At 37.7% G+C, this 20,454-nt stretch overlaps 2 protein-coding genes across 2 annotated transcripts in view; one reads left to right on the top strand and one right to left on the bottom strand.

Annotated features, from left to right (window-relative positions):
- atp2c1 (ATPase secretory pathway Ca2+ transporting 1) overlaps positions 1–15,921 on the top strand; it is a 36,894-nt gene extending 20,973 nt beyond the window's left edge. Inside the window, exons 8-27 of the mRNA XM_084385272.1 lie at positions 264–419; positions 1,397–1,465; positions 1,560–1,635; positions 1,789–1,855; positions 1,946–2,070; positions 3,354–3,451; positions 4,911–5,006; positions 5,095–5,184; positions 5,980–6,084; positions 7,579–7,735; positions 8,277–8,447; positions 9,548–9,645; positions 10,018–10,068; positions 10,146–10,312; positions 10,433–10,501; positions 11,247–11,363; positions 11,469–11,616; positions 12,109–12,204; positions 12,985–13,126; positions 14,325–15,921. Coding sequence (XP_084241398.1) covers positions 264–419; positions 1,397–1,465; positions 1,560–1,635; positions 1,789–1,855; positions 1,946–2,070; positions 3,354–3,451; positions 4,911–5,006; positions 5,095–5,184; positions 5,980–6,084; positions 7,579–7,735; positions 8,277–8,447; positions 9,548–9,645; positions 10,018–10,068; positions 10,146–10,312; positions 10,433–10,501; positions 11,247–11,363; positions 11,469–11,616; positions 12,109–12,204; positions 12,985–13,126; positions 14,325–14,446 — 2,220 coding nt within the window. The 3' untranslated portion in view covers positions 14,447–15,921. The remainder of the gene's footprint in view (positions 1–263; positions 420–1,396; positions 1,466–1,559; positions 1,636–1,788; positions 1,856–1,945; positions 2,071–3,353; positions 3,452–4,910; positions 5,007–5,094; positions 5,185–5,979; positions 6,085–7,578; positions 7,736–8,276; positions 8,448–9,547; positions 9,646–10,017; positions 10,069–10,145; positions 10,313–10,432; positions 10,502–11,246; positions 11,364–11,468; positions 11,617–12,108; positions 12,205–12,984; positions 13,127–14,324) is intronic.
- On the bottom strand, positions 15,780–20,020 carry aste1a (asteroid homolog 1a). Its single transcript, XM_084385273.1, has 5 exons — positions 19,924–20,020; positions 18,157–19,517; positions 17,865–18,078; positions 17,478–17,601; positions 15,780–16,766 (listed from the first exon to the last, which is right to left on the bottom strand). The coding sequence occupies exons 2-5, from the start codon at positions 19,465–19,467 to the stop codon at positions 16,328–16,330; spliced, it is 2,088 nt and encodes a 695-aa protein (XP_084241399.1). The 5' UTR covers positions 19,468–19,517; positions 19,924–20,020; the 3' UTR covers positions 15,780–16,327.
- Between the last annotated feature and the right edge of the window lie 434 nt (positions 20,021–20,454).

Genomic DNA, 20,454 nt, shown 5'->3' with positions numbered 1-20,454 from the left:
CTGTAACAGAATGTCCAAACAAAGTTACTTTTGTGTTATATTAAATGATGGCTTATCCAGAATTGGACTTAATTGGAAAGTGATGCACATTTAAACTATTACTGTTACACTGTTGCAGTCAAACACATGCCAGACAAATATGTGCTTTGCGTCTTTCTGAATTGCTCATTCAAATGGCAGTTAGTGGTGGAAATTCTTGTGCTTGAAATAGCAGCAATGTTCTAATGGCCTGTTAGTGAAGCTGAACCTTCCCTGCCCTGCAGGCGTTGGATCTGACAGTTGATGAGTCCAGTTTGACTGGAGAGACCACACCCTGCACCAAGACCTCTGCCCCTCAGCCGTCTGCCACCAATGGCGATATCACGTCCCGCAGTAACATTGCCTTCATGGGTACGCTGGTGCGCTGTGGGAAGGCCAAGGTACAGTTACATCTAGACCTGAACTGAATCTACCCCTCCATAGAGGTCCTCAAAGAACTCATAATTCAAGCTGCCTTCATTCATAAAATTATACATATCCCCCACTGCTTGCATGTTTTTGTTTTTCTTCAGTATAATTGCATTTTGAAAGAGTAAATGTTTCAATAAGGTAAAATTTTGCTGGTGCACTGTGGGAAGGCTAAGGTACTGTTACATCTTTGTAATTGCTATTTGATGCATCGGACCACAAGGTACAGCACCTGTCAAAAGTTTGAAAACAATTATAATAATAATAATAATAATAATAATAATTAATGTTTCTTGAGCAGCAAATCAGCATATTAGAATGATTGAAGACTGGAGTAATGATGCTGAAAATTCAGCTTTGTCATCACAGGAATAAATTACATTTTTAAATTTACTAAAATAGAAAACAATTCTTTTAAATTGAAATGATATTTTACAATATTGCTGTTTTTTTGGTTCTTCTTTCAAAAACATAAAAAATGGTAATGTTTCCAAAGCTTTTGACAAGTTCTGCACCACCAATAATAACACCATAACCATTTGCAAAATGTAAAAAATGCCCCTTTTAAACATGTCTGTTTATAGTTATCACTGAATTGTGATCTGTGTGAAAAGTTTTGAAGTTCAAAGTCAAGTCACACAGTTATTGTTCTCCTTAACGTTCATTGTTGATGTCCAAGTTCTCAGATATTCACTTAATTATTGTGGAATAATTTGTTTTATTAGTGGAATAAAAATAAATATTGAATAATTGTTTATTTTATTTTATCATATTAAATAGTGTTTGTTTATTTATTTGGTTATTTATCCATTCTTCAGTTTTCCCTTCATAATTATAAAATGTGAAAAAAGCATAAAGAATCTATGTGAGACTAGACATTTTTCTTTTTTTCATTAAATGAGATTAATCATTTGCACACATTTTTAATAATTTTGCTTTTAAATTGTAGGGCATTGTCATAGGCACTGGAGAAAATTCTGAATTTGGTGAAGTTTTTAAGATGATGCAAGCAGAGGAGGTAATCAAGCATAAACCAGAGAGATTGATGCTCTAAAAAACACATTTGCTTCATATTTAAATGTTTTCTTTCTTTCTTTTTGCTTTTTAAACAGGCTCCTAAAACCCCATTACAGAAAAGCATGGATTTGCTGGGAAAACAGCTCTCCCTTTATTCCTTTGGGATAATCGGTAGACATCTTGTTAAGATTGTCCAATTAACATTCATTGCACTTTCATGAGCTAGTGATACATAACATCTCATTAAATATGCAAACCCTAATTTCTATTCTGTCATACCTGCCTTCGCTCTCTGTGATGGCACTAATATATTTCCATTTTCAGGGGTGATCATGATGGTCGGATGGCTTCAGGGGAAGAATATTCTAGACATGTTCACCATAGGCGTCAGGTATGTCCTTAATTAGCCTGGAAGCATGTGACTTGATGTGTAGTGCAGGTTTCAGTCTTTTAAGTATTGCATCATTGCTCCTCTCTTCAGCCTGGCCGTGGCAGCTATCCCAGAAGGCCTCCCCATCGTGGTGACGGTGACTTTGGCACTGGGAGTGATGAGGATGGTGAAGAAACGAGCGATCATTAAAAAATTGCCCATAGTGGAGACTCTGGGTATGCTCTACATTGTGACGTAAACCAGTGGTTTTGGTTCATGACCCAGATTTTGCTTTGGACATCATGTGGTGACCCAGTAGATTACCAAAATTGTTTATCATGCAAAAAGTTTTAATGGTTTCTCTCTCAAAGCACATTGTAGTGGGCAGTTATTCATGCCCACATTCCAAGTCTGAGGGCATGACACGCAAACCTACTTGTGTTGGTATCTGGCTAGAATTAATCAAGGCGCAATGAATTTTGTGCAAAATACCATTGAATTTATTTAGCAAGTTTTTTTTCATGCTATCTGCAAAGGGTTGGGAATGTTCACAAAACACTGATCAATTGAATTAAAGGACACGCTGTAAATGATCTGTATTCTATTGTCAATGGAACTCTCATCTAATGTTCTGACAAAGTCCCTGTGTCAGGAAGTTCCTTCCTGTTGGCCAGCTCACAGGAGAACAAAAAAGTCACTTTAGTGGTTTCTCCCCTCTGTGGCGTTACATAATAATCAGTCATGAGAATCAGTCAGCCCACAGAGTCAAATGACCAGCCACACTCACACTGAACATGCACTAATATAATGCCGAGTAAACACATTCAATCGGACCAAAATGCTCTTGTGGGTGTCAGTAACATTTTAACATTTTAGAACCATTTTCAATCATGTGATGAACTTAATGGCTTTTTACTAATAATGAAACAACGCTTTTGCTTAGTAGCACTTAAAGATGTGCTATATTGTGGACATAGTCAGGACCAAGATTGTTTGGTGCAGCGTGCAGAGTAGTTTATCTCTAAAACTATATTTGATTGTAAGTTTGGGCTGAACTAATCGCAGATGGTAAAACAGGAATACTTAGTGTCTTGGTATAGAAAAGCTATTGGATTGACCAATCACAATACAGGACTGGAACTGTTTTATAAACATATTTTATAAAATATATTTAATTATTTGACATCATTATTTCTTTTTTAATAAAACAAAACATATTTAATTTATTTATATAAATAAAAGTTATAAAATTTTTCAACTCAAATATTGTTAGTTGAGCCATTTCTCATTTGTAAAACTGTTACCACTCAAAGGCCATACATTTACATTTTATCATAGGGGTGTTGTCACTCCACACAAATGTTGTTTGTGTTAATATGTGAAAATATCATTGTGTAGGTGTCTTGGACAGTATTTTTAATACTGGGTCTCATTTGCATTTTCTCTTGCACTGATTTCATGTGAATCAGAATATCTTTGTTGTCTGTATTAAACTGAGAAACCTCCCTCTCCTCTCCAGGCTGCTGTAATGTGATCTGCTCCGATAAGACAGGCACTCTCACTAAAAATGAGATGACAGTTACTCACCTGTTCAGCTCTGATGGACAGCATGCTGAGGTAAGAGCCTTGAAACTTTCAGGAGGGCAAAATTACACTACATGACCAAAGAATGTGGACACCCAAACACTTAAAGCCATATGTGATTGTTGGGCACTTCATTTTAATTGGTAGTTAATCCGTCCTTATAGCTCCTGTTTTAGGAAGATTTTCCACCCCACATTGGAAAATAAATGCAGCGATTTGCTCTCGAAACTGATGATGCCTGTTACCAAAGTGGCTGGCTGGCCACACAAGGATAGGTTCAATTTGAGAGAATGACTAGTGAAAGTCTTTGGAACATCAGTTAGAATGAGTACACTACAGTTCAAAAGTTTGGGGTCAGTTTTCTTATTAAATTAATACTTTTAATCAGCAAACACACATTAAATTTATCAAAGGTGACAGTAAATATGTTCGTAATATTACAAAAGATTTCTGTTTCAAAAATGTTTTTCTTTTGAACTTTCAATTAATGAAATTTATCAGAGCGTCCACAAAATTGTATAAATGTATAATTGGAAATCTTTCTTGAGCATTAAATCATTACATCAGAATGATCTCTGAAGGATCATGTGATTTTGAAGACTTCAGTAATGGGTGCTGAAAATTATTTAATTACAATTAATTACAATCTAAAATATATTAACAGAAAACAACTTTTTAAAATTGTAATAATAATTCACAATGTTACTGCTTTTGCTGTGTTTTTGATCAAATAATTGTAGCCTTAGTGAGCATAAGAGACTTCTTTCAAAAACTTTACAAAAATCTTACCAACTCCAAACTTTGAAAGGGACAAAATTTGTTATTGTTGTGCCTTGCTCTGTTAGGTTTCGTTTGTCCTAAAGCCATTACCACATTAGAAATATGCAATCTGAAGTGTTAATGCTGCAGTGTTTCATCAGCCCTATGGATCTGAAGAGAAGCCTCTGGTTTTCTCTCCCAGGAACAGAAGCAGTGTCTCAGATGCCTGATGGCATCACTGTATAGTCCTGAATTCATTGCTGTGCTATCGGCGTGCTCTAATAAATCTTCAAAGCAGTCGGCTGAGGAGTAGATTGAGTCTCTCACTATTTAAACTTACTAGGTCGCTTCTCCCAGGTCTATTACATCATGCTTTTTTATTTCACATCCCTCTGGGCTTCAAACAGAGCACTGTCAAAAAGACTGCTAAAAGTCATCTATCGTCTGTGTTCGAGCTTTGTGTGACAGTGCATTTGCGTGTATGTTAAAGTTTAAAGTCTTTCCTCAAAATGTAATAACTTCCTTGGAAAGAATGTTTCATGATTCCTTCAGTGTCTTTTAAAAATAGTCTCATATCTCTATAAATCTCAATTCGACATAGTCCCATCCTACCTTTTCTTTCTTGTTTCACTTATAAATGCCATACTACTTAAGTTAAATAGGTTGTGAACGTTGTTTCATGTTGACTTAAAGGTGTTAAGATGTTTCTTAACTGATTTAGCTTCTTTTACAGGTCACCGGCGTCGGGTACAATAATTCTGGCGAGGTATTGCTGGATGGTGAGGTGGTGCATGGTTTCTCCAACACCTCCATCAGCAAGATCGTGGAGGTGAGGTTAAGAGGTAAATATTATGAAAAGCAGAGCTTTTTGGATACTATAATGTGACACATTTCGTTTGGTGTCTGAAATTCTGTAGGCTGGCTGTGTGTGCAATGATGCCTTGATCAGGAGCAACACCCTAATGGGCCGCCCTACCGAAGGCGCCCTCATCGCCCTGGCTATGAAGGTACAGTATGTTGCGTCCTGCATGATATTCTGATAATTATTGTTCTTTTGTGATATCACATGCAACTGTATCTTAACTAAACCCAGAGAGTATGGTTGGACGTGCCTGTGTTGGCTCTTCCCACCTGTTCAAACATGAGGCAGCCTGTGGCAATAATGCCTGCGTGGTACTGTCTGTCACCTCTTGTCACCTTATTTAGGCAAACAGAGAGTGTTTGAGCTCACTCATGCTAATTAAGATGAGCAGACATGCTTTCACACCCCATAGAACAGTTTGCTGTGGCAGCAGCATCTCCCTTGAGGGTCCCGGTTGTTAACGTCTGGTACATTAATAATATTGGTTTCACCACAGGGACATTTACTTGGGGTTTAAACTGAGAGAATTGTGATTCAAATACAAGGACAAGTTTTTTTTTTTTGTCTGCACAAAACTCAAAGCCACAATTTTAGGGTGTTCTAGGTCAGGCCCTTAACTATAAGAATTGCACAGGGGCCAGTGTGAAAGAGTTTCAGACTTTTCACTTGCTGTATTGGGCACTACAATTTTTAGGTTTGTTGAGGCATCCTTGCTTCAGTTTTCCACATGAGCGGCAAAGACCTTGTCTCGTATTATCTGACCTTGCCTTTCTTTTATATTCTGATTTTGTATCTATCCACTCTGTTTTATCCGAGTTTTTCATGGAACCAGAACTGATCAGTCTCTTTGAGATTAGATTGGATTTTCTATATCTTCCTTTAAGGATTCAAGTGAGCTGAGTATGTAACCACATGTCCATTTATTTTCTGTTGTTTATAGATGGGTTTGGAGGGACTGCAGCAGGAGTTTGTGCGGTTGGAAGAGATTCCCTTCTCCTCAGAGCAGAAGTGGATGGCAGTCCGTGTCGTCCATCGCACTCAGCAAGTAAGCTGTGCCACATGGCATAAAGCACTTTGTAAACTTAGAATAGATGGTGGAAGGTAATTGGAGCTGAAAATCCTTGGCAATATCACAATAGTGCATGTTGAAATTTACATTCACTTTGCTGATCCTATTGATTTACTTAACAAACATGTCTTAAAATGGATGGACAGTGCCCAAATGTTTTTCCACTTGGCTGGCTATTTATTATTATTCTCTCAGGCTGAGACTGAGTTCTCTTAAAGTACTCTCTGGAAATCTTAAGATCCAATCTGTGTGGCCAGCTTCATGCAGTTTTTGGAAGTCAGGATGCACAACTGTTTATCAGTCCACCGGGAAACAAGTGTGTTTAGGTACCAGGCTGCTGCTTAAGAACAACTATTTGCTAGATTCACTGCTTTGTTTTCTGTGTTATGCCTTGGAAATAATCTGTACCAAAGACTTTATGTACACATAGACAGCTCATATTCATTTGTCCCGCCATAAGGAATAAGTCCATCTTCTATATAAAAGAGCCAATTGACGATTGGTTAAGTCATCACAGCACCTCAGCTGTCGTTAGAAGCTCCGATTGCTATTCTAAGATGCTTGCTTAAGACCGCACGTGCATTGGTTGGTCTAGCCTGAAAAATACGCTTTTTTTAACGCTATTTGAGCATAAAAATAAACCATTTATGAGACAGTTGTCAGATTTCATTGGTGATTTAAAATATACAAATTTAATCGTAAGCTTGGTGAACAGCTTTAGAGAATTTGATGTTTCCTCATTTAAAACAGATAGGAGCTGTACTTGCATGACTGAAATAGCTGCCCGAGAGGTGTTTCAAAGATGGCCACCGAGTGAAAGGACTTGCCTTAAAGGGAATTTGTCGGAACTTAATTGTTAGACATCAATTCTGATCATAGAGTCTTCAATCAATCGTTTTATCTAGTTTGTGTGTATGACCATTCTCGAAGACTTAGGTAATCATTTAAATGAGCTAACATTTTATTGCATGTTGGTCTGTTAATGTGGTGGTGACCCCTTCAAGGCCCTGTATACTCAGGGCAAAATTATTTTTCATTATTCACCTAGTGTTAAAGGGTAAACTGATGTTTGAAATACTTGAGCAGCGATATACTGTTAGTAAGCACTAAGAATCTGACGCCAGACGTTAGATGAATATGTACATTTTTACCAGCCGTAACAAACTTTTCTGGAAAGTTCACTTTGGCAAGCTGTTTCGAACTCCTAAAACGAACTTAAAGTTAATTTTGGCCTGATTTTGTTCGAAAAGATGTCACATCAGTCAGAATCACATTCTTCGTTTTAGCTTGAAGTACTGTATATCGGGGCATTAAATGTTAAAAGGGTGGTCACTTTACATATACATTACACTGCCCTTTCCTTTCTAACTGGGCAGTACTTGGTCTGAATAAGCTACAAAGTTATTCTGTAGTCAAAAGTCTGGTTATACGAAACTAATTATCTTTCCTTACATCTGATTTAAATAACAGGATAAGCCTGCCATGTTCTTTGTGAAGGGCGCCTATGAGCAGATCATCCGCTTCTGTACTTCCTACAACAGTAAAGGCGTCAATCTGCCTCTGACTCACCAGCAGAGAGAACTGTACCAGCAGCAGAAGAGCTATATGGGCACTGCAGGTCTCAGAGGTACAGCACTTGTTACACTAGTACCGTTTGAAAGTTTAACATCAGTAAGATTGTTTTTTTGTTTGTTTTGTTTTTTTAAGAAATGAATACATTTGTTCTTTAAGGATGCTTTAAACTTCAGTCACAGCTTATATGATTCTTAAGAGCATTCCTGAAAAGTTCAGCTCCTTTGGTTTTCCGAACTGTGGCTTAATGTCAAACAGCTTTCCTGCCATTATCAAATCACACATAACTTTGAAATGACACGCATGCTCTTTGTGTCAACTCTTATAGTGTCTCCTTAGTTGCTCCCTAGCAAGGCTTTTTTCCATCTTACAGCTGGCCTGCTTATCATTTGGCTTGTTTTGATAAGATAGAATTGTCTCAGAGGACGCAGGAGAAGTGCTTTCACTTATTGACATTCCTCTCTATTACAGAGAGGAATGTCAGCTTCCTTCTGTAGCTTCCTTTAATTAAAGACATTTCATGGAGGACACAATAATATTATTGAGATCAAGCAGGTTTTGGCAGAAGCTGATGCTCTTCATCTGTCCTCTGGCAGTGCTGGCGTTTGCTTCTGGATCTGAGATGGGCGCTCTTACCTTCCTGGGGCTAGTGGGCATCATCGACCCTCCCAGAGCTGGAGTGAAAGAGGCTGTGGTGACACTCATCAGCTCTGGAGTGGCAGTGAAGATGATCACAGGGGATTCTAAAGAGACTGCAGTGTCAATTGGTATGACATTCAACCGTGTTATTCCTATTCTGTCTCAGTGGTGTCTCTCTACATCTTCAACAATTATAACATCAAAATATAGCTACCAAATTAGATATTTTTTCAGCCTTCAGCCATACATTCTTGGAAATAGATTTTGTACTTACTAACTCTAATGACTTTGTTTTTGAGTTTGAAGTCACAAGTTTGAATCAAGTGTAAAAATAAAAGATGCCTTTTATAGATTTTAACTTTTTAGTTCTGACATTAAACATTCTGAATATGCTTTTTTTAAATAAATATATGCACAATATGTATTTTTGTTATTATACACACACACACACACACACGTATATTGTCATTCTCATGAGTAGCAAGACTAGGAAGAACTAATTTAAGTAGACTTAAGGGGGTCGCACACCGGACGAGAAGCGCAGCGCCGCGCCACGTCTAGGACAACTCGAGATATCGCACACCGGACGCACACTTTCTCAGTTTATGGCCAGCAATATTGTTATGTTTAAGGACATAATGGAATTAAGATAATGTCTGTACTATGTTATGATTGTACTGTACAATTAAATACAATCGTTGATAAGTCTGCACACTTTACCTCAGAGCGTCCGTTAACTGAATGAATTGAGAATATCACCTGAAAATCCGATAACATCAGCAGTTTTCATCCACGCAGCTGATTTCTGTAAATTAATTTAAAACTAAATGTATATTGCAGCACAGGATGAAGTCAGTATATACATTAATGACGATTTGAGACAAATAAATGTAAATTTAATATAAAACTATGTAAATGGCGCTCTGTGGCGCGGCAGGATTTTGAACAAGGTCCTGAGCTGTAGCTGGGCGCCGCGGACAGACGCCGAATGGCGCCGCCGGTGTGTGTACACTGATAGAGAATAATGTGTTTGAATTTTAAAGACGTGGCGCTGAGCGACGCGGCGCTGCGCTTCTCGTCCAGTGTGCGACCCCCTTTAATGGCCAAGTAGAAAGCATTTCAGATAATTAATTTTGCAGCATCAGCAAAGCCATTGTGAATATATCATGAATATCCAATATGACTCCCTACTCGCATACATTTATTCTTTTGCCTTTCTCCACCACAGCAAGTCGACTGGGTCTCTATACTAAAGGTTCTCAATCTCTGTCTGGAGATGAAGTCGACCAGATGGACATCCAGCATCTCTCTCAGATAGTGTCCAGGGTATGACCATGCCTTTACACACTCCAAGCTTCCTCTCAGCACTACGATCCAAAAGATCCACAGCTGAGTTTTGGATGGATTTCAAATCCACAAGTGTTGAACAGTCTTGAGCATTGTACATTAGCTGATACAAATAAGAGCAGTCTTTTCCATTCCACTGCGCTACTTTTCTATTTTGTTTCAATGTAAACACGTGCTAGACGGATGAGTGTTTAAAAAATTTGCCGCTCAAGTTAAAAGTTAAAACACTTTTCTTTCTTTTTTTCTTCGTTCCACTGACATGCTGTCTCACGTTTTTAACAGCAAAAACGGGTTCTGTGTGAACCGGCCCTAAGAAGCAGCATGAAATGAATTTGTTACCTGTCTCCACAGATAGCGGTATTCTACAGAGCCAGCCCTAGACACAAGTTAAAGATAGTTAAGGTGAGTGCACAAAACAGATTGTTCGTGATTGTACTCCGCATATGGCCATGTTTATTAACCTGTTTTTCTGGCTTCAGTCCTTACAGAACATCGGTGCAGTTGTGGCTATGACGGGAGACGGTGTTAATGACGCGGTGGCTCTGAAGGCAGCAGACATCGGTGTGGCTATGGGTCAGACCGGCACTGATGTCTGCAAAGAGGCAGCAGACATGATCCTCGTAGACGACGACTTTCAAACTATCTTGTGAGCATACGGCTTCTTGTTTTTTTTTGTTTTTTTTTGTGGCTTTATCAGAATTTTGCGGACTGTTGATGTGACATCTGATGCGTTTACACGTCCTCAAGCCTTTGTTTCTCACTCTAGGTCTGCCATTGAAGAAGGGAAAGGGATTTACAACAACATTAAGAACTTTGTGCGCTTTCAGCTGAGCACGTGAGTTGGCATATTTATATAATATAAATAAAACTATTTTTAATGTAATTTATTGCTGTGATGGAAAAGCTGAATTTTCAGCATCATTACTCCAGTTTTCAGAAGCTAGGTTTCCATCCAAACGTGAAGCAAATCTTTTCAAAGTTTGCCAAAAAAATAAAAAACTACTGCGAATTAGGTGCGTTTCCATTAAGTTGTTCGAGCGGATGGCGGTGGTATTGGTAACCTAGTTACCAACTATTCAAAAACCACCTCAAGCGAGCGTACAAACTTTTTTTGTGAATTAAGGGATTCCCTTCAAAATGCACATAAAAATGGAATGGAAACATAGCTAGTGTCACATGATCCTCCAGAAATCATTCTATTATGCTGATTTGGTCGCCCAAAAACCTTTTCTTATTAATAATGTTGAAAACACTTGTGTTCCTTATAAAGTTATAGAAATAGAAAGTTCAAAAGAACCGAATTTATTTTAAATAGAAATATTTGGTAATAAATGGATCCTTGATGAACAGAATTATTAATTTCTTTTTTATATTATGTTATTTATGTGATTATATAAACATTTAAATGTATATATTGTATATTCTTTATATTTTTGTATTCATTTGACTTTTATTACTTTTACTTATACTATACAATAAAAAAAATTCTTGTGTATATATATAATATATAATATTTGAGACGATCCAGGTTATGAATAATGATAAAATAATCTCTGAATCTTTGTGCTCACTTTCTTTAGGAGCATTGCTGCCCTTACCCTCATCTCCCTGGCAACACTTATGAATTTCCCCAACCCTCTGAATGCCATGCAAATCCTCTGGATCAACATCATCATGGACGGGCCGCCAGCCCAAAGGTAATAAATTGATTACAAACAGATTTATCCATTGGTCAGGAAAACAATTTTTGGTGCAAGAATATTGATAATCTGAATAAGAATGAACTTTAAATCTTTTTCTAGTTTGGGAGTGGAGCCTGTTGATCGGGACGTGATCAGGAAACCCCCGCGGAACGTCCGAGACAGCATCATCACACGCAGTCTGATAGTGAAAATCCTCGTGTCGTCCTTCATCATCGTTTGCGGCACTCTGTTTGTGTTCTGGAGAGAGGTAGGCAGTATTCAGCTGATGAAGGCCTTCCTGCACATCATTTGTGTTCTGCTTTGTTTTTCATTTGTGTTCCATTTATATTCAAAACAGGGCATTAGGTAAATGACTAAACAATTTGTTAACACTTTGACTTGTTTGTTAAAGGCATCATGCAATGCTTTTTCTATATTACCTTTGTGGCCAGTCTACTTGAGAATTAATTTGGAGCCTTGGTACAGGAGTGCAATTACCTTTCCTAGCCTTTAATTGGTTAGCAACACTTTAAACAAGAGCTGTAAAATGATCAAGTACTGTTTTTATCTGGGTAAGTAGCATCGAAACGGCTTTGGAAAATTAAGTACATTAAACCTGATGAAATAATTGTCTCCTGAAAGCTACAGGAACAATGCTAAAAGCTTTTCAAGGAACCAATAAAGCAGGTCCTTTATTTTTATTTAATTTTTCTCCCACCACTTCACTTCGGTCTAATAAATATATATTTTTTGTTTTTAGCTGCGTGACAACGAGATCACCCCACGGGACACCACCATGACGTTTACCTGTTTTGTGTTCTTCGATATGTTCAACGCTCTCAGTTCTCGATCACAGGTATAAGCAACATCAAAAATCAATAAAATGCACAAGCATGTTTCTGGTTTACTTTCTATGGAAGCTTGTTTTCTGCCAATGAAAAATAAATAATAATAATTGCGACTTTTTATCTCACAATTCTGACTTTTTTTCTCACAATTGCGATATATGAAGTCAGAACTGTGAGAAATAAAGTCGCAATTCTGAGAAATAAAGTCGCAATTGCGAGATATAAAGTCAGAATTGCACGATATAAAGTTGCAATTGCGTGTTATAAAGTCAGAATTGTGAGATATGAACTATTCTGAGGTAAAAAAAAAGAATTGGACTTTATATCTCACAATCGTGAGTTTATATCTCACAATTCTGAGAAAAGATGTCAGAATTGTGTGACAAAGTCGCAGTTGCGAGAAAAAAAGTCACAATTATAACACACAATTCTGACTTTATATCTCGCGATTCGGACTTTATAACATGCAATTCTGACTTTATATCTCGCAATACTGAGAAATAAAGTCAGAATTGCGAGATGTAAACTCGCAATTGTGAGATAAAAAGTCGCAATTATCTTTTAAAATGTTTTATTTTGTGGCGGAAACAAGCTTCCATAACTTTCTCATGGGATGTATTAAGAATGTGTGGTGAGCAGAATCCTAAACACTGCCACCTGCTGTAGGGAATACGAGTCATGTTGTTCAAAAAGTTCAAAATGGCAATGTGCGTTTTGGTGTCTTTAAGGCCTGGATTATGCCAGTACATCATTAGAGGTCTCTCTTCACTGTTTTTGTCATCCTGCAGACACGGATGGTGCACGAGATGGGCTTATGCAGTAACAGGATGTTCTGCTATGCTGTGCTGGGCTCCATCATGGGCCAACTCCTGGTCATATACTTCCCTCCACTACAGAAGGTCTTTCAAACAGAGAGTCTCAGCATTTTAGGTATGCAAAGTTGCAAACATAAAAATACAGGAAACCATAGTACACCACATTTTTCTTACCGCACGCTGTAGAGTCCAAAAAAGATGTAAAATACAGAAGAAATCGACTCTGTGCTATTTCTAGTCCTCTAATAAGTAAATATGTGACATTGATCATGCAAACTCTGTCAGATGTTCTTGCTTCCATTGAATTTCAAGATTCTCATGGGAACATTCTCGAATCATCCTAGAACTTTTTGTTCTTTTTAGCATTATTTATACGCTATTATAGTATATATTAGTATTTTGAATCAACTTTCATTTTTATATTTTCAGTTTTCATTTTATTTTTTTAGTTGTGATTGTCCATTTTTAGTTGTTTTGTCATTTTTATGAGTTAATTTCTATTTATCTTTATTTTTATTTCAGTTTAAAAAAAACGTTGTACTTCAGCTTAAACTTGGTTTTAGTGGTAAATAGCGCTGTCCTAGAGAACATGATTATCATGTTCACATTAATGATTGCAGCATTCAAAAATCCACTAGTTTAATACAAAGGGCCAGATTTGCTAAACATTAGCGTGAGAGCGCAATTCCAAAAAAGTGCAGATGGGAATGGAAAGTTCTGCACGTGAAAATTAAAGAACACAGACGCAGCCGGATCATTTCCATAATGACCAATGCAATCTATCAAGAGCAGCGCAAATTAGCCTCTGTTTTTTTTGGGCAGTAAATAATGGTGCAAACACTAGTAAATTGACTAGCGGAAACCTTAGTTAATCACCTTGCATGATTCAGTTATACTTTCCTCCCATAAATTTAGCGTCTGAAAGGGAAACTCCTACAAATGCATATGCAATAAAGTCAGCCACAAAAATAATGTCCATGCCTTTTCAGCACTATCAGCGCTTTTCACTGCATGTCTTTATTAAATCCTGACTGTAGTTTTTTTAATGCCAAAAGAGGGTTTGCCCTGGCGCAAGCTGTTAGTAAATCTGGCCCCAAATATTAATTCTCAAAATGTTAATTTTCGTATTTCAGCTAATAAAATAATAATTCTTAATTCTAACAACAAATTTTTTTTGGCATATTTTGCAATTAATTTGAAAACCATTTTTTCTGTGTATTTAATTGTTCATTTATTTGAGTACTGGCACTTATTGTGTTTAGGATATTTCACATAACATGTTCACTGATATATGCACCGTCCTCTCCGTGCAGATCTGCTGTTTCTGCTGGGCCTCACGTCCTCTGTCTGTGTGGTATCGGAAGTTATAAAGAAATTAGAGCGACTCAGAGGTGGAGAAAAAATGGCAGACACTGAGGATTTCCATGATGTATGACACACATTGTGTCCCGTGCAGGAGATGGTGGGTGGGGCTGCGGCGTGTGGTTTAGCATGTCGCTCCGGCCGGTCTCATACCGTACGAAACAATCCAGAGTGATCATTCAGGCCCGACCTGTATGTGCAGTTCCTTTCTGAAGGTCAAGACCAGGGGCTGATTTTGGAGCAATCTGACGTGCGCCCTTGCCGGAGGAGATACTTTGGTGTGCTGCTTTATGACTGTACTACTTCCCATAGCATCTGGGCGAACTTTATTTATGAGATGCTGTATCTGTCCATACAGTGGCTGTTTTGATTTCATGATTTAAGGGATGTATTATGATTTTTCTGTATTATTGTTATTATTATTATTATTATTATTATTAAAAGGATTTTGTGCTTTCTAAATCTATTGTTTAAACATTTCTGGTAAGAGGTTTGTGGAACAATATGGATAATGCCTTTCTGCATTCCAGATTCTAAAATTAATCGAAATTATGCTTGAAAAATCATTTATTTTCTTTTGTCCTCTTAAATCATGAGTGTTCCAGTGTTTGGTGGAACGGACCCCTTGTTTTGGGTCATGATGAGACTGGGGGTGTGAATTAATGCGTATGTGATGTGCCAAACCATCACATCATTTACTTAGAAAAATGTTACCAAATTTAACACCTTGCAACAGGCCCTGTTTCGAGTCTGTTGAAGATAAAGGATCCCACAATATGATGGCATTAGCATTACGAGATTACAGGGTCCCACCTTATGACGACCTTCAAGGTACATGCACTAAAAGTTCTTTTCCCTTTATATTAGACTGATGGTTAATACAACTGGCTTGTACAATTACTTATCAGTTCCTCTGTATTTACATATTTTCAGTACTATATTATTACTTTCCTTATGTTAATACACTGGTATCTGAAGATAGATTTAGCCTTTTTCACCTTAATTTGGCTTTTATGTATAGTGTTATTTATTTTCTCACCTGCTTGGTGCTTGGTTAGGTGAATGCTTAATGATGTAGTTGGTTAAATGGGTGCTCATGTTGGCTGTAAAGAACCCCATGCCGAAAAACCTCAGTGCAGCCTACCAGCATTGAATTATTCCCATCTGCCAACTCTGTATCTTGTTTCTGTTGGACAGGAAAAGATGATGCACTTGAGTTTTTACAGTGTCTGATCTTATCCCTCTCCTCTGTGTTGCAGATAGTGGTTCTTTATGGCCACATTGTGCAATTTCTTTAATGCCCATTCTGTTTTCTAGCATCGCTCTTGCTTTGAAAACAAAACAATGTAATACACTGATAATAAACAGTATAAACAAATTAAATGAAGGGTGATAGGTAAAAAGCGTTTTTTATTTTTATTTTTTGAGATTGTATTTATTTTATTGTGGTTTGCACAGCTGAAACCAGTAATCTGTTGTGGTCATTTCAGAACACAATTGTACAATACAATTTTTTACAAATTAAATAAAATCTGTATCTGAAGTTGATCACTGACTAATCTGATTATTTAAGTTGCAAGTTCATACATTGTGGTAAAACAGAAATCTGTGAAGTTATTACAAAAGAAAGATTAAAATAGAAAAATAATTTAATACTTCAATTAAAAAGTTCCATGTTTTTAAATATGTTCCTTAAAATACTCTGGTAAATAGAATGTATCCTTCTTGATACCAATGTCCAACAGATAAATACAAATATCTTATAATCAAGTTATTATAATTTCAATCAGAAAACCAAAGTCATGCAGTAAATAATACAGGATAGCAAAAATAGTGTGTGACGTGACTGATATCATACAGTGGACATATAATTTTTTACATTCATTCTGGTGCAATGCCTTGCCCTTTTCCATTGTAAGTGCATTACTGCAAACTAATGATTTTTTGTTTGTTTTTACCATTCAAAGCATCTCCTCTCATATTTCTTGGAGGGATTATAAACATTGCGAACTTTAGCCTTGTGTCTGGTACGGGCAGTGTACAAACAGTCAGGGATCTCCCACTTGTGACCCTTGGCCTTATTCCACCCATTGAGATCATCATCATCTTCATTGTCATCAATATCCTCATACATCAGATGTTCAAAGAAACTGCTCAGGTCATCTATAGGCTGATTCTGGCCTTTGTAGCCACTCTGTGTTTTCCCAGCATCTCTGTTCTCGAGCCCAGTTTTCATCTTCTTGATGAAGTCTTCACCCACTAAGCTCACGATTGCATCCTTCAGCTGTTTGAAGAGTTGCTCAGCGCTTGAGCCCCTCATCAGCAGAGACTCCAGAGCGATGCCTCTCCTGAGCTCTCCAACAACCTTGTGCACCAGTGTTCCACGGTACAAGCTAAACAACACCAGAACACACTTAGTATTCATTTCCAACAACACTAATGAGACACTTCTAAAGCCCAATTTATACTTCTGCGTCGAACTTACGCCGTAGCTACGTCGTAGGCTGTGTGTAGTGCGCATACCCTTCGGCGTACCCTGACGTGCACCTCTCCAAAAATGTAACAACGCTTCAACTCTACGCGGACGCAAGAGCTGTGATTGGTCTGCTAGGACCGCTCCCTCGGGTTTCACATGCTCCCTCTGCATGTGTAACTGTGCGTCAACGCGGACAACGACGCAGAAGTATAAATGAAAACCAACGCGTTGCCTACAGCGTAGAGGCTCCGGCGTAGGTCCGACGCAGAAGTATAAATCAGCCTTAAGATGTAAATAGCCATATATGGTTTGGGGACCATAGACCATAACAAGGCCCAAAATATAACTTAAAAATATAATACACAACTTCTATATATAAATAACTATATATATATATATATATATATATATATATATATAACCTGTTCTATATATAGAACTTGTATATATTTAAGTTATATTTTGGGCCTTGTTATGGTCTATGGTGAAGAGATCAGACAGGAAAGCACAGGGTGGAGAGAGAGGAACAGAATTGGCAATCAGGAACCAGGGATTTGTAACAATGGAGATCAAAAGGATAAATATGATTAAAAAAAGAATGGTTTAGGAGTAATAAAGGATGTTGTACCGTGCACACTCTGGTTCAGATAGCGGATCCAACAGTAAACGATTGAGATCGAGACTCCACTTCAGGCACGACTGCCATTGGCTGTATAGATGAGCTGCTTCATCCATAAGTCTAAACAGCATGTCTAAACCCCCAAACCAAAAAAACAACAACAAATGAACATGTTTTGACATTCTTTTTTCCAAAATGTTATGAACTGGCTCAACACACATTTCGGAAAACCTCAGCAATGTTTCACCATTTTGCCCATGACATTTAGCTAATCATTACACCATATCACCTTTTTTGCGTGACAATGGTGGCATCTGTGCCGGAGGTTGCTTTATTACTTTATTGCATGCTATAAAAAACATCGAACAGAATGATGATGTATGATAATGTTAATACCGGTTTCTGTTTTAGGCGTACTGCTGAGCTTTCCATAGACCATTCCCAGTAGCAGCCCCCAAAGATGCACTTGGCACGGCTGAGGTTGCGCGTTTACAAGCCAGTAACGTGTCACCAACATTTGCAGCTGTAGAGCATGTGGGATCCCTCTTAACATTGCAGATGACACACCTAAAGTGTCAAGGAACACCTTAAGTCGCACGTCATGTGGTTCCTAGAATCATTAGAAAGACAAACGCTGTAAAACAAAGTTTCATTTCACTTGAAAACAGTGCCAAGACATCTTCATTACCTTGTATAATGTTTCCAGTTGAAGTTCTTCCATCGCCTTGGTCTGTATGGCTTCAACCTTCTGACTGCTTAGTGTTATGTGTTGTCTCCCGTATTCCTCTACATAGCGCTTGCTTGTGCCAGTGAGTGCTTTAACGGCTAACGCTTGTTTATTTGCTGTCTGTTTTCCTCCCAACAACAGTAACCCGTACATCACCTGGCGTATGGGACGAGAGATTTCACTGCTACAAGGGAGTTGGAAATTTTCAACCTGGGGCGTCAAGGAAACCCTTTGGTGTACCAGTACATCGATAACAGAGGAGCTCATCCTCCCCTCAAGTAGAGGCCTCAAGGTCCATTTAGGTAGAACTTGCAGAGGACCTGTCAAAGCTGACTGTGGAATCTCCTTCGAGTCGAAGAACTGGGCAAGAGAGCCAGAGATGAGCTTGTACTCTTTGATTCCTTTCAAAAGTGCTTTTTGGACTATGACTTTGTTTTTGTTGTCTGTAAATTTCAGCAAGGCACTTATAGCTTCTTCCGGCCCTTGAAACTGGGATAACCAGTTAAGCATCCCATCAATACGAGCATTTTCCATGCCGGTTACCGAGTACTCCTCCCAATTCGGGTACCTCATATTTTGTAACTTCACATAATCGTTGCCTAAGATGGAAGCGAAGATTGGGAGAAGTTCAGCATTCATTTTGAAAGATGCACAGAATTTTCCCAATGTGAAGTGTTTGGCTTTGATGAATTTTTTGTTTGTCCGTTGGTCCACTCTCACTTTTTTCCACTTGAAATGTGAGATTGGCAGAACTCCCGCTCTGAGGTTGAATATATAGAAGTCACTGTCGTTGGACAAAACAGGACAATTCCACTCTTTAGCCAAGGCAGCAATTTCCCAATCAGCCTCTTCAAGACACTGAACCATTGGTACCTTGAGCTTATGAAGGAGCTGTCTTAACACATTGTTAATGAGCGAAGGAAGGACTCTCCCTCTCCTCCCCATAGACACTGACAGGGCATAGGCTTCATTTATTTTCTGCTGTTTTCGTTTCATGATAGTGTACATTTTTTTGTCTGTGTGGTCGTCGCTGCCATCAAGTACAACGTAAGGGCTAATGTCACAGGCTGCAAGGTTCTCAAAGAACTGTATGATCAGCTTCTCAAAAGTATCATAGTCTCCTCCATGCAGCTGATCCAGTTTGCGGTTAAAGTACAGCAAATAATATAAGTTACATCCATCGATTATTAGTCGTTTGTCTCTAAAAGCCCAGCTCCTTAAATAATTTCTGTTGCTGCTTTCAATGAATGTCTTCAATCCTTGGACTCCCATGTTGACAAACAGTCCTCACCAACTTTCAGCAATTTTGTTTTTTACTTGAGCTGGGAAAACATGAATAATTTTCTAATTATTGAGATACAATAAATGAATGTATAATTTTTTTTTTGCCATTGAGATAACTGGGGAAAAGGTGTCCCAATGAACCTGAATTCAGCCCTATTTAATATCAACGTATTAAAATAAATAGAAATAAAAAACTCTACATCATTTTCATTATATAAAATGTTATTTCATAATTGTATCTCTTTTCCTTTAACCGTTACGATAATGACATGCAAAATGTTTACAGGCATGGAGCGTTTTTCCAAAATAAATAATCAACTTCATAATTCCTCTTATATCAAAAGTCGAATATAGTTCTTGACTTGGTCGGAATACAATTCGACAGTAATAGAAATTAGTAGTAGAAATAATCTTAAAGTAGGCTACTAATTGAAAAGAACTTACCGAATGTTGAGGAATGAGAGTGTGTGAGACGTCTGTAGCTTCAAGTAAGCCTATCCGAATAATACGCAGATATTATATAAAACAGACAAGAAACCGAAACTTAACCGTATGACGTTTGGAATTGCAAATCGAAACTTGGCGGCTGCAGCATCATAATTACGAGGATGCCATGGATACTTAACATGTCAACATAGGCTTTATATAGCCTACAAAAACACTAATAATTCTACCAAACAAATCAGATTAGTCAATCTCTGTTGTGTGGTAAAAAACACTCGAGAGTCGTTTTGTTAATAGTCCTGAACGTTTTGTATTTTAAATAGACCTATATATGTATAAAGTAACATAAAATATACACACATGGATATTCATACCATGCTATTTTTTATTTAAAAAAAAAAGGCTATCTCTGCTATAGGCTACTATTTTTATGTTACAATAGCCTATACACAAAACATTTATAAAAATCTTAATAGTGAGTGTTCTTGTACCTAAAAAATAAAATAAAAATAGGTGTGTGAATGCATAATA

The sequence above is a fragment of the Rutilus rutilus genome, assembly GCF_951802725.1.
Source record: "Rutilus rutilus genome assembly, chromosome: 17".
Lineage (NCBI taxonomy): Eukaryota > Metazoa > Chordata > Actinopteri > Cypriniformes > Leuciscidae > Rutilus > Rutilus rutilus.
The sequence above is the reverse complement of the archived record's forward strand: the minus strand, read 5'-3'. Positions and strand labels throughout refer to the sequence as shown.

What these genes read in the sequence shown, in the direction of transcription:
- aste1a (XM_084385273.1), bottom strand. Translation starts at nt 19,467, where the DNA reads ATGGGAGTCCAAGGATTGAAGACATTCATTGAAAGCAGCAACAGAAAT. An exon ending in TACGCCTAAAACAGAAACCG is followed by an intron (nt 17,602 to 17,864) that starts GTATTAACATTA and finishes TTGGGGGTTTAG; the next exon opens with ACATGCTGTTTAGACTTATG. An exon ending in TCTGAACCAGAGTGTGCACG is followed by an intron (nt 16,767 to 17,477) that starts GTACAACATCCT and finishes GGTGTTGTTTAG; the next exon opens with CTTGTACCGTGGAACACTGG.